Source organism: Dunckerocampus dactyliophorus, chromosome 10 (genome assembly GCF_027744805.1).
Source record: "Dunckerocampus dactyliophorus isolate RoL2022-P2 chromosome 10, RoL_Ddac_1.1, whole genome shotgun sequence".
NCBI classification, from domain to species: Eukaryota; Metazoa; Chordata; class Actinopteri; order Syngnathiformes; family Syngnathidae; genus Dunckerocampus; species Dunckerocampus dactyliophorus.
Window position 1 is genome coordinate 11557860 of NC_072828.1, and position 18713 is coordinate 11576572.

General features: G+C 41.1%; 1 protein-coding gene across 2 annotated transcripts in view; it reads left to right on the plus strand.

The window, feature by feature from the left end:
* The window catches only part of usp24 (ubiquitin specific peptidase 24), a 54565-nt gene extending 36707 nt beyond the window's left edge, over positions 1–17858 (plus strand). For both annotated transcript variants that reach the window (XM_054789605.1, XM_054789606.1), the window contains 28 exons: positions 5–196; positions 620–734; positions 813–957; positions 1026–1145; positions 1212–1337; positions 2768–2866; positions 2949–3031; positions 3587–3728; positions 3799–3918; positions 4008–4222; positions 4936–5060; positions 5149–5290; positions 5370–5520; positions 5609–5704; positions 6852–6955; positions 8254–8367; positions 9368–9575; positions 9653–9742; positions 9896–9998; positions 10081–10199; positions 11435–11548; positions 11625–11690; positions 11768–11834; positions 14742–14820; positions 14892–14967; positions 15041–15127; positions 15291–15401; positions 16367–17858. In XM_054789605.1, coding sequence (XP_054645580.1) covers positions 5–196; positions 620–734; positions 813–957; positions 1026–1145; positions 1212–1337; positions 2768–2866; positions 2949–3031; positions 3587–3728; positions 3799–3918; positions 4008–4222; positions 4936–5060; positions 5149–5290; positions 5370–5520; positions 5609–5704; positions 6852–6955; positions 8254–8367; positions 9368–9575; positions 9653–9742; positions 9896–9998; positions 10081–10199; positions 11435–11548; positions 11625–11690; positions 11768–11834; positions 14742–14820; positions 14892–14967; positions 15041–15127; positions 15291–15401; positions 16367–16429 — 3272 coding nt within the window. In that variant the 3' untranslated portion in view covers positions 16430–17858. The remainder of the gene's footprint in view (positions 1–4; positions 197–619; positions 735–812; positions 958–1025; positions 1146–1211; positions 1338–2767; positions 2867–2948; positions 3032–3586; positions 3729–3798; positions 3919–4007; positions 4223–4935; positions 5061–5148; positions 5291–5369; positions 5521–5608; positions 5705–6851; positions 6956–8253; positions 8368–9367; positions 9576–9652; positions 9743–9895; positions 9999–10080; positions 10200–11434; positions 11549–11624; positions 11691–11767; positions 11835–14741; positions 14821–14891; positions 14968–15040; positions 15128–15290; positions 15402–16366) is intronic.
* The last annotated feature ends 855 nt before the right edge of the window (positions 17859–18713 follow it).

Sequence of the window (18713 nt, forward strand, 5' to 3'; positions counted from 1 at the left end):
GTAGCGTCGGAGATGGAGGCATCGCAAGTGAGCGCTGCCTCCATGCTGGAGGACGAAATCTCTTGGCTGGACAACTTTGAGCCCAGCTGGAGCTCAGAGATGGAGACCAGCGAGGCGGACAACGTCCTCCTGGCAGGACACCTGCGGCTCATCAAGACCTTGCTCTCTCTTTGTGGGAAGGAGAAGGAGCACCTCGGTATGCTTGTACATGTGGACAAAAGTATTTGGACACATGCCCTTTACTCTTACAGGAAGGGTAATTGAAAGTAGAAAAAGAGTTTGTCTATACCCACTTCCACATTCTGAGAAAGCTTTGGATAAGATGTTGGATTATTTCTAAGGTGTTCTTCCACACAAAAGCAGTGCTCTGCTTTGTACACTATAGAAGAGAGAAGCATCTTCTTCCCGTGTTGCATCAAAGTTGCCTTTTTGAAATTGTTAAAAATGTTGTAGTGTGGTGGCAAGTTAACATACAAGGGGAACTAAGGTACCATGGCCAATCCCTAATTGACTGATTAATTGAATACAAATGTGTGTCAGTACTTGTCCCATGTACAATAGAGCTACAAAACATGTCCACCTTTGTATATCCCATGACCACATTTTACTTTTTCCACAGGTCCTTCACTGATCCAGCAGTTGTTGGATGACTTCTTGTTCCGAGCCTCACGCATCATCATCAACACCTCCAACTCCACCGCCTCCCCGGCCCCCAGCCATGACTTCCACCCCAAGTACAGCATCAAGTGACAATTCCCCATTTTCACTTCCGGTACAAGTAGACTAATTGAAGGACATATTCCTCCATTCAGGTGTAGCACCGCCAGCAGCCGTCTGGCAGCTTACGAAGTTCTAGTAATGCTGGCCGACAGCTCCCTCTCCAACCTGCGACTGATCACCCTAGAGCTGCTCTCCATGCACCACCAGTCCGACCCTTCGCTCTGTAAAGAGTTTGATGTAAGACGCTATTAACTGTCTCTTGCTGATAACTAAACAGTAAAACTAACTCCTTCCTGCAATGTCAGTATCTTCCCCCTGTAGAGAGCCGGTCAGTGTCTGGCTTTGTTGGCCTGAAGAATGGCGGGGCCACGTGTTATATGAATGCTGTTTTTCAGCAGCTTTACATGCAGCCGGGCCTACCAGAGGTAAGCATGACACATATGCTAGGCTTGAGTTATGAATGTTCATTGTATGTCTTTTTTTGTTCAAAGGCTTTCCTGTCTATCGAAGACGACACAGACCAGCCAGAGGAGAGCGTCTTTTATGAGGTTCAGTCTTTGTTCGGTCACTTGATGGAGAGTAAACTGCAGTACTACGTCCCCGAAAACTTTTGGAAGGTATGATAGCAAGGCAATAGATACAGTACACAATGAGCGGACAGGCTACTTGACCAGACGACTTTATGTCGAGCTCGGATCATGACATTGCAGCATTGTTTGACAGTGTAGACAAGCAATGTATGATGAAGATTCTAACTTGCAGACCGCACTTATATTCTTTCAATAGAACAGGCCTATTAGAGCGGCCGCTATTTGGTGTGGCTGGACCGGAGCAGGAGGGGATAGAGAAAAGAAGACCGGGGGGGGCAAGAGGGTGTACAGTACAGAGAAAGACAACAGCAGTAACAAAAAATATCTGAACAACAATAACAAAGCAACGGAAACAACAGGACTACATCAGCAGATGTCTATAATGGTCATAAAGAGCATAATGGAAATAACAAAATATGGCAGTTTATTAACAATGTTTCCCCCCATTTGCGCATATTTTTGTTTTGATTTGTCTGTTTTCATATGCCATTTTACACTCTTATTTAGCAGAATCGCTGTGGAAATTTGACAATAAAGATTTCTCCAAAGCTTTGTCGACCATGTATGTCGATGTCAACTTATACCCTAGTCACACTAGAGGCCGAATGAGCCAGAATGCCATGGGAATTAAAATTCTTGGTTTATTCCTGGATATTCGAAGTGCATTCTACAAATTCTGACTGCATTCTAAGTGCATTCCAAATATTAGGGACCATTCTTATGGCTGGCCCAAATGTTTTGAGCATGCTAAAGTCTTTTGAGGTGGATTGGAAGTGGAGCAATATCGAACGGCATTCAAAAGGTATTGTAACTGCACTCTGGCTGCATTCTAACTGCTCTTACGATGTTCAGTATATTGTTATGGTATTCCCAAAATCATTCCAAACATTCTGATCGGATTCGAAAAAAAAATGCAGCCAGCTGCCGCTGAAAGACCACAACTAAGCGTCGCCTTATTGACATCACCGCCAAGGAAAAAAGTTGTGTTGAAAAGAGGTGTTGAAAGGTAATAAGCCCTCTGAAGCGTCACTAACCACTTCCATGTCGCCAATTTACATCACGTCATGTTGCCAAGAAAAAAGGAGCCAAACTAACCACTGGACGCCGGCGTGCCCAGTACAGAGGTGCTGAAATCCAGGAAGCGCCTGAAGTGCCAGCTCCTATTCCTGATAAGTATTCGAACGGCATTCAAATCCTTTCCTGACTGTGGCGCAAATTTTGAAACTTGTTTATTCTGGCTGGTTCTGCTTGATTCATGCTGATCCATTCTTAGTACAACTTGGGCTTTGAGCGGGCAGTTTTTAGTAATAATAAGAACAATGTAGACCGGGACTTGATGAGCTGCTCCGCACAGACTGACATAAGCGGGGCCGACTTAAGTGGGTTCCACTGTACTTTGCACTGTTACATTATTATTGTGTGTCACGAGGACTTCTGACCGATTTGTTTTGTTTTAGATCTTCAAGATGTGGAACAAAGAGTTATACGTACGAGAGCAGCAAGATGCCTATGAGTTCTTCACCAGCCTGGTGGACCAGCTTGATGAACATCTTAAGGTATTCTTATAATTATAGAAGCCAACTGCGCATTATGTTTGGCCTATGATGATGTAATTAATATGTTGTTTCTTTCTTCCAGAAAATGGGCCGAGAGCAAATCTTCAAGAACACATTTCAGGGAATCTTTTCCGACCAGAAGATCTGTAAAGACTGTCCTCACCGGTGAGTCAGACAAACTGGTGACTTTGGCGACTTTCCCTTCAGTGCAAAGTAAGCTTCAAAATAAAAGTACTAAAAGTATTAACAGCTGTATTAACCTGGATTCGACCACAGCAACTTACAAAATGCCCCCACTTAATTTTTTTTTAGATTGTTAGCCACTGGAAGAAAGATTTGTGCCTGTAGGAAAGGTTTATTAACATTTCTACAATGCCTTTATTAACACTGGAGTCCAGACAAAGTCAAGGACAAGCTCTGTTAGATAAGAGTATAAAATATATGAAGACAAAAGAATCAATTTAAAAATATCACAAATGGAGAAAAACAACATAGTAGGTTTAAAAATCTTTTATTATTGCCCATTGTCCGTATGTTTCTGGCCAAAGTCACAAGTAAATGTGCAAGCAGTGGCTACTTTCAGTTTTGGTTATATCAATAACCCCTTATGTCAACGTCAGTTTGAGATGAGTTGACATAAATGGGTTCCACTGTACACTGTATATTTTTCATGTTGGAGCCCAGTGTGCTTATTTAACCATTGCACGTTTTCTTACGTAGGTACGAGCGCGAAGAGACGTTCATGGCGCTGAACCTTGGCGTGACGTCCTGCCAAAGTTTGGAGATCTCATTGGACCAATTTGTCAGAGGGGAGGTGCTGGAGGGCAGCAACGCCTACTACTGTGAGAAATGCAAGGAAAAGGTCGGCAAACAGCCTTTGTGCAGTGTGCTTTTGTTTGGATGAGGTGCTTAGAGTTGTCTCTCATGCACAGAGGACCACGGTGAAAAGGACATGCATCAAATCCCTGCCCAATGTTCTCTGCATCCATCTCATGCGTTTTGGCTTTGACTGGGAAAGTGGCCGCTCCATCAAATATGATGAACAAATTCGGGTATGTGTAATCCTACAGACGCATTCTCTGGCGGAGATAAACAGTAGCAGATAAACAGTAATTAATACTTGGCGCTTGGTGGCCTGCAGTTCCCCTGGGTGCTAAACATGGAGCCTTACACCGTGTCCGGGATGGCACGTCAAGACTGCAGTGGAGACGGCGGTGAGGGGCGAGGCGACGGTAGCTCCGGAGGGTCACCCAGGAAGAAAGTTACCATTTCTGAGAACTACGAACTAGTGGGCGTTGTGGTCCACAGCGGTCAGGCGCACGCTGGCCACTACTACTCCTTTATTAAAGATAGACGGTAAGAGGCACCACACTTCCTGGAGCATTTTTGCCTTTTCCTATATGCCAGGTGTATTGAAAGTGCAGCTGAAGTGAATTTAATGGCCTGTGATATTCTAAAAATATAATTTAACAAGAGAACAACAGCAAAAATGGAAGTGAGGAAAAAGACAAGAAAAAGTTTAAAGTTGTAACTAATAACACTAACAAATAATACTACGCTTTGTCACCTATAAAGCTTGGATGCAAGCTGTTTAATATCTAACATGTTTGCATGTTTACGTTGGATTGTTTTAGTATTTGTAGAACATTAAAAATATCAAAGTGGCGCCCGCATTCTTTCTTTTGAATCTGGTAGGTCAGTGCCCCACTTAGCACCAATGCAAGTAGACTGTAACAGCCACATGTAAAACTATTGGACTGGGTTCATGCTTAGTACATACCAGGTAAACTAACAAATGGTGCTAACATAACATCTCGCCACAGCCTTTTCTATTTGGGTTGGGACAAAATGTCCACATTGTACTCTTTATACCAATAATTTTTTCTACAATTTTTTTTTTTTTTTTTTTTTTTTTTTTACCTATTACACAAAATATATCCATAACTTCTTATGTATACAGTAAATATCAAAATGGTCCCTTCGTCCTTCGGATTTTCAATTTGGAAGAAGTTTGGACGCCCCTGCTGGACGCCATTCCTAGTTCCTATTCTTTCTCTCTTGCCTTGTAGAGGCAGCTCACGTGGACGTTGGTACAAGTTCAACGACAACGTGGTGGAGGAGTTTGACATGAACGATGAATCTCTGGAGTACGAATGCTTCGGGGGAGAGTACCGACCAAAAGTTTACGACCAGTGTGAGCAATACACACAAGCTCCATTAGCTGAACGCCACAATCCACTCACTGCAAAGCCTTGATTTGTGTGTACGGTGTTTTTGTGCAGCCAACCCATACCCTGATGTCAGGAGACGATACTGGAACGCTTACATGTTGTTTTATCAAAAGATCAGTGACCAAAACTCTCCAGTCCTGCCGAAAAAAAGCAGAGTTAGCATCATGAGGCAGGAGGCAGAGGACCTCACACTGTGAGTGAACCCAACTGATGGCAATGATCTGTAAATTCCAAAATGTAATTGCATTTAACAGTATTATCTATATTTTTAGGTCGGCCCCCTCCTCCCCTGACGTTTCGCCCCAGTCGTCTCCTCGCCCCCCCAGGGCCAACAACGACCGCCTCACCCTGCTCACACGCCTGGTCCGCAAAGGCGAGAAGAAGGGCCTGTTTGTGGAAAAGATGCCCGCCAGTATCTACCAGGTGAGGCAATGTCAGGCTCTCAATGGGACGCTCTTTAAGTCACCAGGCTACAACACCATCTTGACCTCTCGTTTTGTCTTCCATGTAGATGGTCAGAGACGAGAATCTCAAGTTCATGAGGAACAGAGATGTCTACAACAGCGACTACTTCAACTTCACGCTCTCACTAGCCTCTGTCAATGCAGTATGTCTTCATCCTTGTGTACAGCATGCCTAATAAAGCCATTATATCGCTACAACTTGAATTTACCCAAATCTTGAATAATGCTCTGCACTTATTTGTCTTTTGGAATATGGAGGATAAAGTCATAATTGCAGTTAAGAAAGAAACAATGCATTTTTTTTAAAAAGACCTATAATCCCAATGAAAGCATCCTGTTTCACAGCACTTTGCGTCTGTATATTAAATATTTTTAATTAGGCGCATTTTTCTAAATACCGTATGTTGTCACATAGTTCCCAACTGCAGAAAGCACCAGGCATCTTACCAAGGTGTAAGGCAGGGGTGGACAAACTGCAGCCTGCGGGCCACATCTGGCAAATTCCTTTCTTTTAACCTTTAACATGGAAAGTGTAGCTGGTAAACAGGACTTGCATTGTGGCACACTTCAGTCACCAAAATAGTCGGATGCAATCTGTAGCTTGTACAAAAAAAGCCATTCAACACAACCAACATACATGACGCACAAAGTAACCTACCTACTGCACCAAGTGGTCATACAAACAAATACCTACATGCAATACCATGCCAAAAAAACATCCATATATTCCTGCCACAAGACATGCTGGGTAGCTTGTGGTACTCTTTCTCCCACCATTTTGCTTTTTGTCACATTTTTGCTAGGTTGCAAAATACGTTGAGGTTGTCACAGAAGTAAACAAGCAGAAGTTAACATACTCTTGCCATCCAATGTTTTATTTTTCACAGTTCATATTGTTGTTGCAGCTGGACTAAGGCATTTATTGGCGAGGAAGTCTTTATACAAAAATTGAATGCTAATATTAGATAATAAGTGGTGATGATGATGATGATAATACAAATGTAAAAAAAATTATATAAACTTTTGCGAGATAATGCAAAACTTTTGCGAGCTCTCGCAAAAGTTTGTTCTTTTTTAAAAAAATTTAACCCATCATATTTTTTTTTCTCCATGTCCCCTCCAGGGCTCCGTAGACAGGTCTATTTGGGGCGAGGTGGATATTTTTTAGATGTAGTTTTTAAGCAGACCCAAATATTTAATTGACATGATGTCTATTAGAATGGAGGCCTCTACTATTTGTGGAAATACTGTTTAACTTTTTGTAATTGCAACCATGTTTGTTTGTTTCAGACCAAATTGAAGCACCCGGACTACCAGGCTATGGCCACAGAGAGTTTGCAGTTGGCTGTCCATTTCCTTCTCCACACCTACCTGCACACCAAAAAGAAGCTTCGGTCTGAGCACACTCACACACTTGCATATCAGTGAATTAACATTAATGTCAACTAGGGATGTCCCGATCCGAGCTACTGGATTGTGTTCAGCTGCCGATCCGCTGTATTTTGAAGATTGGATAATATTGGCTTCCGCCACGAGAGTGGCCCAATCCGATTGCCGTATAGCGTTCGTAACTCTGGGCCACACTCCAACATGGTAGGTGCTGTAATGCATCTCAAAGCTAGTTGCCACTCGACTCCCGCCACCAGCAAGAAGAAGAAAGTGCAGCACCACCATGCAGACATGTCTTTGGTGTACTGTGGTGAAGTTGGATATTTCACTCCGTACCTACAGCAGTAGTTCCCCTTCACTGTGCTCAGACTGCTGTGTCATGCTGCCGGGAGCTTGCACGGGAAGTGCCGCTGTACAGTGGCGTGGCGGAGCTATGTACTGTAGCGGCCAATGGTGGCCGTGGCCACCCTTTGTCACTCCCCGGCTACCCCACGGGCCATCTACTGTAGACATTTCAGGCATCAACTTATTGCCACCCCTATGTGAGTAATGTTCTCACCTTGGCCACCCAATGAAAAATATCTGGCGCTCAAATGGCGCTGTAGCCGCTGGTTGTTTATACTAGGGACCATCAATAAATTACTATTGCATTAAAAAGAGTTAGTCAGATATTCTAAATCAGGGGTCACCAACGTTTTTTCTTGCGAGAGCTACTTTTAGAAAATGAAAATGGCCACGAGCTACTCATTTTTGTAGAAATGATTTTCATACCTTATTTCAACCCAAACATATCAAATATGCTTGTTTTACCAAAACATTCACAAAATGCTGGTATCCACAACTCACATTTTACAGTATGTTTCAGAATACTTTTCTTTCTAGTGTTCTCACATTATTAACTGAAAACCTGAATGAAAAGCAGGCTTGCGGGCACCTCATGTGGTCGTGGGGGGCTACCTGGTACCCGCGGGCACCACGTTCGTGACCCCTGTTCTAAATCATTCCACAAATTGATCTATAACCTTGTCAAATTATTAGTCCTACCCTAAAAGTATTTTTTGCACGCCCATTTTTTCCAGTTTTATTTATTACTGGATGGACTTTTATTGGATTAGGCACCCAACACTGAGTTTTGTTACAAAAGCCCAACAATATTGTTGGTCATGCTGTGTAATAAAAAATGTTCACTTCCACAAATTCATGTTTGCAACCAAAAAAAAAATTGGATCGGATTGGAAGCCAAAAAATGTGGATTGAGTCAGTGTCAGCATTGTGTGTTAATTTCTCATCTTTAAACACACAGTGTGGACACAGAGGAGTGGATGGCCACAGTGGAGGTGTTGCTGTCAAAGAGCAGCGAAGCCTGCCAATGGATGGTTCAGTACCTGGGTGGACCGGAGGGACGGGAGATGACCAGGTGGGAACTGCAGCACACTGATTCTTCTTTCTAGTTGTATTGCTAATTTTCTTTGTCAATTTCAGCAGCTGTGTGAACCTCACTCCATTAGCTTGTGTGGTCACTGTACAGTCTATGGCAGTATTTACAATGTAACCAGCGGATTGATTAGAGCAGTGGTTCCCAAACTTTTCAGTCACGTACACCTTCAGACATTTTACTTGAAGCCATGCACCCCCTACTCCTCCACACTCAAAAAACATAAACCATTTTAATTTTCATTAAATTGAAATATTAAGCATGATTAGTTGGTTAATTAATGTTGTAGTAAGTAAGTAATTCTGGTTCAAAAATTTTGTATGGTCACATTTTGATAAAACGTTTTACATGAGCGCTGATAAATAGATGAGATGTGAATTTGTTTTGGAGATTAATGAAATATATAAGTAGTGGTTCTACATTTTATTTTAGCCGGATGTTGGGATCCTTCCATTTGAATGGGATATAAGTTTTGTGCGTCAGGTTGGTCCCATGACTTGTTATATAAAGTTTCAAAACAGACAAAAGAATATTTTATTGTTGTTTGTTTTTATTTATTATTTAAGTTGTGAGTATATTTGGCCCATTATGCCTGTTCATTTGTTAAATAAATGTTTCCTTATGCTTTCCATATGAAACTAACTATTGATGCACAATAGCCTTATTGACGCTTTTCATGCAGGTAGTCAGTCTTGCTCCAGTTACACAGCAGGTAATATGGTTGAATTGTTACCTGCTGTGTTTTTTGGAACATTCAACATTGAGTTATTGCAGGACTCATTTTTTGAATATTTATTTCCTGCTCATTTTTAATTATATATTTGTAAATATGTATGGACATTTTTAATCTTCTTCACTGTAAATATTTTGCACGGCTTTTCTGTTTTTGCACTTTGGGACTTTGGCATTAAATACCACCTCTGCACTCACGCCTGACTTGGCCTGTGTTTGACAAGAGCCCCATCACTTCCCTACTTCATAGGGTGTGTCTGCTGGAGTGTTGCATGAGGGACGTGAGGGTGGTGGTCGCTTCCATCCTGGAGAAGACACTGGAGAGCGCGCTTCATTTCGCTGACCCCGGCCTGGACGGTCTGACTGACGCCCTACTGTCCTTGCTGGACAAAGACGTCCCTGAAAACGTGAAGAACTGCGCGCAGTACTTCAGCCTCTTCAGTAGCTTTTCTCAGAAGGTAATGCAGGCTAAGATGCATTCATATGAGCGTTAATATTCCCGGTGTAAATAACAAAATGATGTGTTTACCTGTAGGGTTGCGACGCTTGTCAGCTGTTGTTGAAACACTCAGCCTATCGCCGGATGCTTCTGTTCCTTTTGGGACCCAATCGGCAAAACAACCAGGTAGACCAGCCTCAGAAGCAGTACCGTCAAGTTCCCTATGCAGTTTTTTCTTTGTCTCTCCATTCTGTGTTCACACCATGCAATGGAAACATAACCAGATCAGGCTGTACCAAATTGAACACCCATGGTATGGTCCTCCTTGTGTCTGTGCAGAACCGGCGATGGAGTCCAGCCCAGGCTCGAGAGTTCCTCCACCTTCATAGCACGCTGGCGTTCATCACTCTGCACTCTGACCTTGATTCTCAACGGACACACGGTGAGAGAGGCTCACCATCAAGCTATTTCTCCATGCAGGTTCCAGTCTGGCTCATTCTGCCTCATGTCCTTCTTTGGCCTAGCTCCAGAAGAATTTAACCTCCGTATCAGCAGCAGCCCATCCTCTACAGCACTCCTGCCCCTCCACCCGGATATCCTGGCCTCCGTCTTCACGCCTGAGGGACAACCCTACCTTCTTGAGGTATGGCACCTTAAAGGTTTCAATGCAGTATTATCACTGTGGTTGTTTATATTATTTTGTCCTCTCCATCATGGTCTTTATGGTTATCACAGACATTTGCTGATGTAGTCCTGTATGTTTCTGTTGTTTTGTTATTGTTGTTACAATTGTTGTTGCTGTTGTTCTTGTCTCTCTCTCTGTATTGTCTCCCTCTCGCCCCCACACTCCCTCCTCTGTTTTCTTTTCTCTTTTTCTCTATCCGTCCCTGCTCCAGTCCGGCAAAAAAAAAGAAAGAAAACTGCACTTTTTGGGGAATTTTGGCCATCCACAAACCTTGTGTGAAACATGAATACATATTACATAATACAGCTTGAGCAAGCTAACATTGCACGTCATGGGAGGCACTTGCTACAACTATAATTCCTTAAAAAAAAAAACAAAAAAAACTCTAACAATGTTTTATTGTTTCATATAAATGCTATGATAATGCATTAACAAGTACATTGATGATAACATGTAATACTTACTGTATCTTGCCTTATTTTGATGGCTTAAAACATTACCGGAACTTCTTTCGCATTGATTTCACATAGCCCATAGGAGCTCAAGCTACCTCCGTCAACAACAGCAACGACACTTACAATGTCCGCTCTCATTGGGATGGCGAAGTCTTTCAGCGTAAGACTTGTGCTCCATTCCTCACGTAAAAAATGCTAACAGCAAAATGTTGATACTTTGATACGTCAGCCCTTGAGCCCTTGTCTAAATGATATGCAGTTGTTTAAAATAAATGAATACATTACTCTGATGTCTTATATTCTTTATTTTATGCTATGGTATGATTTCAAATACACTACTTTTTAAAAATGTACTCAAGATGTTAGGTGTATTTGCACAAAGTATCTGTATCGGATTGGTATCGCCAATACCAGCCTGAATTTTACTCTGTATTGAATCGGAAAAGAAATCAGTGGTATCGCACATCACTACACGGTAGTGGCGCGAGATGTTACAAGTGAGGTGCTGTGTCACTTAGCCAGAAAAGTAGTTCTTCAGTCTGAGCTCCTACAATAACAATGTACATGTAGCTGGGTTAAAATGTAGGTCACGTTATGTAATTGGAACATTGTTGGCGTTTTTGGAGGTTTTTTTTTTTTTTTTTAGGGCTTTATAGTTGGAATAGCTTAAAAATAGTCATGTTTGTATAGAGTTGGTCTCACAATCCGTCCTTGAACATTTCCTGTGACATCCTGCAGGTGATGTTTGCCATGCGAGAATTGTCTGGCCCCTTGACGCCACTCATTGGCATGGTGACCTACTGCTCCTACTGCAACGAGCCTTTCTCCCTGGGGGTGCTGCAGCTCCTCAAGGTGACCCCTGAGGACCACATTAAGACCCTCTCAAGTGTTTTTCTCAGGTTTTAACCTTGATTTATGTCTCTTGTAGACACAACTGGAGACGGCTCCGCCTCATGAGTTGAAAAACGTCTTTCAGATGCTACAGGAGCTTCTGGTGACTCATCAGGCACCCTCAATGTACACAGTTATCACTGATTGGCTGTGCTAATTAGTGTTAATTAATCTACACAGGTCGTGGAGGACCCTCTGCAGTCCCAGAGACTTAAATACGCTTTTGAATCAGAGAAAGGACTACTAGGTAAGTCACTGATTTGCTCACAGAATGCTCTCTAGCTACAGTGGGAAAATAAGTGTTTCATCCCTCTGATTTTGTAGGTTTACCTGCTTACAGAAATATGAACAATCGTGAACTTTTATGGAGTGCTAACTGTTAATTGTAACAGAGAGACACAGAGAAAAAAAACATTACCTCTCAGGAGTCCACAACCTTGTATCCACAGTCTATGCAGGCGCAGCATGACAGGTGGTGAAGCATGATGCGTACGAGTTGAAAATCAGTCGAGTAAAACCAGAGTCAATAATATTCGCCATGGCTGTGTCATTGTGTTGTCACGTTATTGCTCATTTGTAAGCTTTCGGTGCAGGAAGTCATCCGCTGTGAAAGCAAAAGTAAACAGGCACGGCACCATCTACTTACTGGTGGAAAAAAACTTATCAATCAAATACTGTTTGGTTATTTGGTTACAGGGGAAGAGGGGAAAGGTAAGCCAACACTGCCATCAAGTGGCCAACTGTTGCGAGAAAGCGCATCTTGCTTTTGAAATTTCACTACATTCAATTTAGTTGTTGCTAAATTTGTACATGAGTTTTTCAATTATACATTTTATATTAGCATTGTAAGTTACAGGGAGTGTTTGTTACATGTTTGACATTTTTACAGTAAAAAAAAAAAAAAAATCAAAATTTGACACTATGTCAAACCAAAAAAATAACTGTAGACTTGTGTGAGGTTGCACTGGAAAGAAGGAAACCATTAAGGTGAGATGTGAAGGTAAACATGAGAGTACATAAAAACACTAAAAACTACTCTGAATTCCAAAGGATTAAATAAAGGTTGTGAATTAATTTGTAAAGAGCTTTAAAAAATACAAATGAATTTAATCCTTTGTTATTAATTTGTATTTTTGAGTTGTTTACAAATTAATTAATATTGCTAATTGATTTTTTTACAATTTGTCGCTCACTATTACAATAAACCTGAAAACACCGTCAACTTGAATTTGCTTGGCCTTTCTGATATTACCAAATAGTTTTATTTTAGTTTTACTTAGGTTCTAAGTAAATCTATTTTTATCAAACCATCTTTTTAGTATGGTCATTTCATCCGTGACTTTATTAATTAACTCTTGTGTGCTTTCCCTAGAACAAAAAGCAGTCATCTGCAAATTATACTAACTTTAAGTCTTTTGTTTCCTTACAGGTCCTTCAGTGCTTCCAATTCTTTACTATTTGACTAAAAAGAAAGAAATAGGAAACAGGAAATAAATTAAAAGTGTATAAACCTCTACTTTAAATAACACAATTTAATGACCACTCCCTGTGATTAGTTGTAGATTATGTATTTAATAGTGTATTTTTATTATTATTATTAATTTAATTAATATTAATTACATGACCCAGTCAAATGTTTCAACACTCTCCCTCACTGTCTAGCATGAGAAAGACTTTCCAAATTTTTTGTTGGCACAGGTAATGGACAGTTGTGTGAAAAACTGTCCCCTTCCCTATTTCCTATTTTTTTGCACATTTGTCACACTTAAATGTTTCAGATCATCAAACAAATTTAAATTAGTCAATGACAACACAACTGAACACAAAATGCAGTTTTTAAATGAAACTTTTTTTATTAAGGGAGAAAAAAAAGTCCAAACCCACATGGCCCTGGTGTGGAAAAGGTGATTGACCCCCGTTAGAACATAACATGACTGAAATTAATTCAGATCTATCAGTCTGGAAAAGATTATAAAGCTGTTTCTAAAGCTTTGGGACTGCAACGAACCACAGTGAGCATCATTATCCACACATTGCGAAAACATGGAACCGTGGTAAACCTTCCCAGGAGTGGCCGGCCAACCAAAATTACCCCAAGAGCGCACCAACGACTCATCCAAGAGGCCACAAAAGACCCCACAACAACATCCAAAGAACTGCAGTCCTCACTTGCCTCAGTTAAGGTCAGTGTTCATGACTCCACCATAAGAAAGACGCTGGGCAAAAAACGGCATGTATGGCAGAGTTCCAAGACCAAAACCACTGCTGAACAAAAGGAACTTTCAGGCTCGTCTCAATTTTGCCAGAAAACATCTTGATGATCCCCAAGACTTTTGGGAAAATACTCTGTGGTCCGACGAGACAAAAGTTGAACATTATGGAAGGTGTGTGTCCCATTACATCTGCCGTAAAAGTAACGCTGCATTTCAGAAAAATAACATCATACGACCAGTAAAATATGGTGATGGTCTGGGGCTGTTTTGCTGCTTCAGGACTCGGAAGACTTGCTGTGATAAATGGAACCATGAATTCTGCTGTCTACCAAAAAATCTTGAAGGAGAATGTCGGGCCATCTGTTTGTGACCTCAAGCTGAAACCAGCTTGGGTTCTGCAGCAGGACAATGATCCAAAACACACCAGCAAGTCCACATCTGAATGGCTGAAAAACAAAATGAAGACTTTGGAGTGGCCTAGTCAAAGTCATGACCTGAATCCTATTGAGATGGTGTGGCATGACCTTAAAAAGGCGGTTCATGCTGGAAAACCCTCCAATGTGGCTGAATTACAACAATTCGGCAAAGATGAGTGGGCCAAAATTAGTTATTAGTTATTGCAAACGCTTGATTGCAGTTGTTCCTGCTAAGGGTGTCTTTCCCTCAGGGCCATGTAGGTTTGGAATTTTTTTTCTCCCGTAATAATAAAAAGTTTCATTTAAAACTGCATTTTGTGTTCATTTGCGTTGTCAGTGACTAATATTTAGTTTTGTTTGATGATCTGAAACATTTAAGTGTGACAAACATGCAAAAAAATAAGAAATCAGGAAGGTGACAAACACTTTTTCACACCACTGTATATATTTGTGTAAATACTGTATTACCACCGCTGTAAATTGCTCAAATATGTCCTTGGAAAAGACCTTTTTTGTTCTCCTCAGCGTTGATGCACCAGAGCAACAACGTGGACAGCAGACGGTGCTACCAGTGCGTCAAGTTCTTGGTCACGCTGGCCCAGAAGTAAGTAGCAGCAACAGCTATCCACTCCCTGCTTTTTAAGTACAAATAAGACAAAACCTTTGTCCCTTCAGGTGTCCTCCTGCCAAGGATTACTTCAAGGACCTGTCAGGTCATTGGAGCTGGGCAGTGCAGTGGCTCCAAAAGAAGGCACGATTCAAGTGTTTTAAGACTTTATAGATTCATCCTGCTTTCTGACTGTGTTTCTGTCTTGTGCCTTCAGATGACAGAACATTACTGGACTCCACAGAGTAATGTGTCCAATGAGACGTCAACCAATAAGAGCTTCCAGCGCACTATTTCAGCGCAGGTACACACGCTTTGATGAAATTACATCAGATATTCATGGTTGAAAGCATTGAAATGCTGAGGGTCTAAGATGTATTTTTATTGTAAAGTGTCCCTAAAGGTCACCAGCAACACACTTTTTTTCCCGCTTACCCTGTTACAATATGCCCTGTTTGTGTGTGAAGGACACGCTGGCCTACGCCACAGCCTTGTTGAACGAGAAGGAGCAGTCAGGCAGCAGTAATGGCTCAGACGGAAGCCCCGCTAACGAGAACGCAGACCGTAGCCTGAGACAGGTAACACGCCAAGCAACCTTGTGACGCACTGCAGCATCATGTTCCACACACTGGCGTTTTTTACAAACCCACTGCTGTGAGAAAGGAGTTGTAATCCAAAAAAAAAAAAAAAAAAGTCAAAGTTGTAAGACAAAAGTTGCTTGTATTTTTTTGTGATCGTGACCTTAGGAAAAAGTTGTTGGATCACAAGAGAAAGGTTGTTTATTTTCCAACCAAAAAGTAATGCAAGAACAAAAACTCCCAATGAGAAAAAGTCGTAAAACAAAAAAAAGAAAAGTCTATCAATTGTACGACAATTGAGTAAACTTTTATGAGGAAAGTGGTACGATTGTGAGAACAAAGTTGGGGTTTTTTGGGGAAAAAAACGCACTCTTAAAAGTTGATTATTTTTAATGGAGAAGTGTAGTACTAGAACACTTGTGGAAAAAGTCGCAATCTTACAACAAAAGTTGTGATCTTACAACAAGCAGTAATATTATGAGTAGGGTTGGGCATCGAGTATCGATGGGAACCGGGACTAACATTGTGATTCTCCTGGGATCGTTCACATTTTTTTTATTTCGATTCCTCGTTTCGATGCTCACTTCACAAATAGCTGCAAACACCAACGAAGAAGAAGCCGGCGAGCACCGACGAAGATAACGTGGCTAAAAAGTTTGGCTTACCATCATAAAAAAGAGCGGTCGGCTCAGTGCAACATTTGCAACACAATATCATGCAAAGAAGGGTCAATGTGATTAAACATGGTTAAACACTTCCGGATTCATGGTGTGGAATTAACAAGAAAACCTCGTCTTTGATGCACTACATCTTACTTCCTCAAAGCAGTCAGAATCAGGAAAGTCAAACAATAAATGACTGTCTTATGCCAATGTAACTGAGGGTTTCAGGGTGCCCTCTTGACAAAATTTTGTCAAAAAGTGTTTTGTCTCAACACAACTTGACTACACTGTCCTCCCTGCCAGGGCTCTGAGTCTCCCATGATGCTTGGCGACTCCAAGAGCGACCTTGAGGACGTGGACCCTTAAGTGTTCTCTTCTAAGCGTTCTGAGTGAGCCCTCTGGAGGCGTGGTGAGGCACGATGAGGAGGCGGAGCTTCGAGCAGCCAAAACCAAAATGTCCAAAACAGAAAGGGCTGCGCTTTGATTGGCCCAGTTTTGTTTGGAATGGGCCATTGGGAACACACTTGACTCAGACAACAAAGGAGTGAAAAAAAAAATCATGAATTACTTCCACTTTTGAGAGGCGCTAAGATGGACATGATGAATAAATAAAAGCGCTTTGGATTCAAAAGGAGGAAGTTCAGAAACTTCCTCACTTCATCTTTTTTAGCCATCAGGTGACGGCGAGGGGGCGGGGCTTTTGCTTTTTACCGTTGTATTGTTTGTCTGTCACACACAAACACACACTAGCCAACCTGAGGAAACATTGTAAAGAGCATACATGTAAGATAATGTTTTAATTCAGCTTAGCTACTCTAGTGGAACCTTGACACGAACACACACACACACACACACACACACACACCTTCTCACACACTCGAGCACTTGGGAGTTTGCACTTTATAGTCCGGGTCAGTCTTTTTCTTCACATTGCGCTTCCTCTAGAGGCTCCTCACCTTCTTTGCTGCTTTTTAACACGACTACTCGTCCCTCAGTGCCACACAGACGCCCTGCTCCGTGTTTTACACACTTCCTTTTATGCTTTTTATTCTCTGCCGCCACCGCCTCTGCCATCTTGGACCGGAGTGCGTCGAGCCTTATGCAAGGAGAGGGGAGGGTTTTATTTGTAGGTGCCAAGGTCACACACACAAGACACGCTATGATTGCAAAATAAATAAAATGCACACACACACCTGCGCCAGTGCTTGCTTTTATTTGCCTTTTTTGTTTGCCATCACACACAGAATAAGACAGATGCGTTAACATTGTAGCCCAGTTATCGGGAGTTCCCAAGTGCCTTACCCTCCCGATAACTCCCAACGACACCCTCCCTTGTTGCAGTAGTGTGTGTGTTTTAGCATGTCTCAGCTTTAACAGGTCAATGTTTACAAAACGCGAGGACCTAGGAAGCAATCCTGTGCTTTTTTGTGAGACACACACACACTCAGCTCTCTTGTCTCAAAGAGGGAGATATAAAAAAAGAACCAAGATGGGCCCCCTCGTGCTGTTTTTTTTTTTTTTTCTGCAGTGTCCGAGCACTTCCTGTCACATGTTCTCAAGTGTGCGTAGATATTTTTCATTCAAACCTCTCCTCCTCCTCAGTCACCGTGTAAAAATTCTTTAAAAAAAAAGCAAAAGGAAAAAAAAAATGTTTTTTTCATGTGGGGAAGGGTAGGTATTGTAAGAATGGAGGGGGGTTCATGCAGGTTTTACTGTCAGCCTTTTGCCATCACAGTTTTTTTTTTTTTTTTCTGTAACGCATGTTAAAAAAAAAGTCCACCTTTAATTTGTACAACAGACAGTTTGACTATGGGAAGATTTGATATCAAATAAACTGGAATGCACAACTTTTTGTAAACACTGCCTTTTATTGTCGGTATATTGAAGTGGGATTCTAATATTTTGGACTTTATAGTAAATTTGACTACATTTCTCGATGCAGCACCACCATGGGACACATACTGAAAGATGAAAGGTCGCGAGGGCCACTTTGATATTTTGCTAAGAAGTTATGTATATTTTAAGAAAAAACTGTATCTTAGCTTCGTAATATAGGTGAGAAAGTGTATTATTAGTATGAACTTCGGTCTCTTTTTTTTCCCCATTTTTGTTTGATTTTATTTCACATGATATAATTTTTTCCCCCAACTAAATTTCCAAAAAATACAACTTTATTTAGTTTTTTTTGTTTCTCGTAGTATTACAACTTTCAAAAGGTAAGATACCTTTTCTTTAATATTAACTTTTCTTTAACATTTCGATTGTGCAACTAAAATACAATTTTTCCTTATAATATTACAAGTTTGTTCTTGTAAAATTGTGACTTTTTTCTTGTTAGAAAGCAACTTCTTTCATTTAATGTAATGACTGTATTCTCATAAAATCACACCTCTTTTGTCCATTTCTGTGTCCATTTAAAATTTTTCAACAATTCCAAATTCCTTCTTGTAATTTTTTGTCTCGTAATTATGAATTTATTCCCATAATATTTGGACTTTATTTTCATAACTTTACCCACGATCTAATTTTCCTAAAATTATAACTTTGGTGGGGTTTTTTTGTTCATGTCTCATTACATTTTAAAGAAACATTTTTCTTTAATATTTCACCTTTGTGATACTAAAATGACATTTTTTTTGGTCATATTACT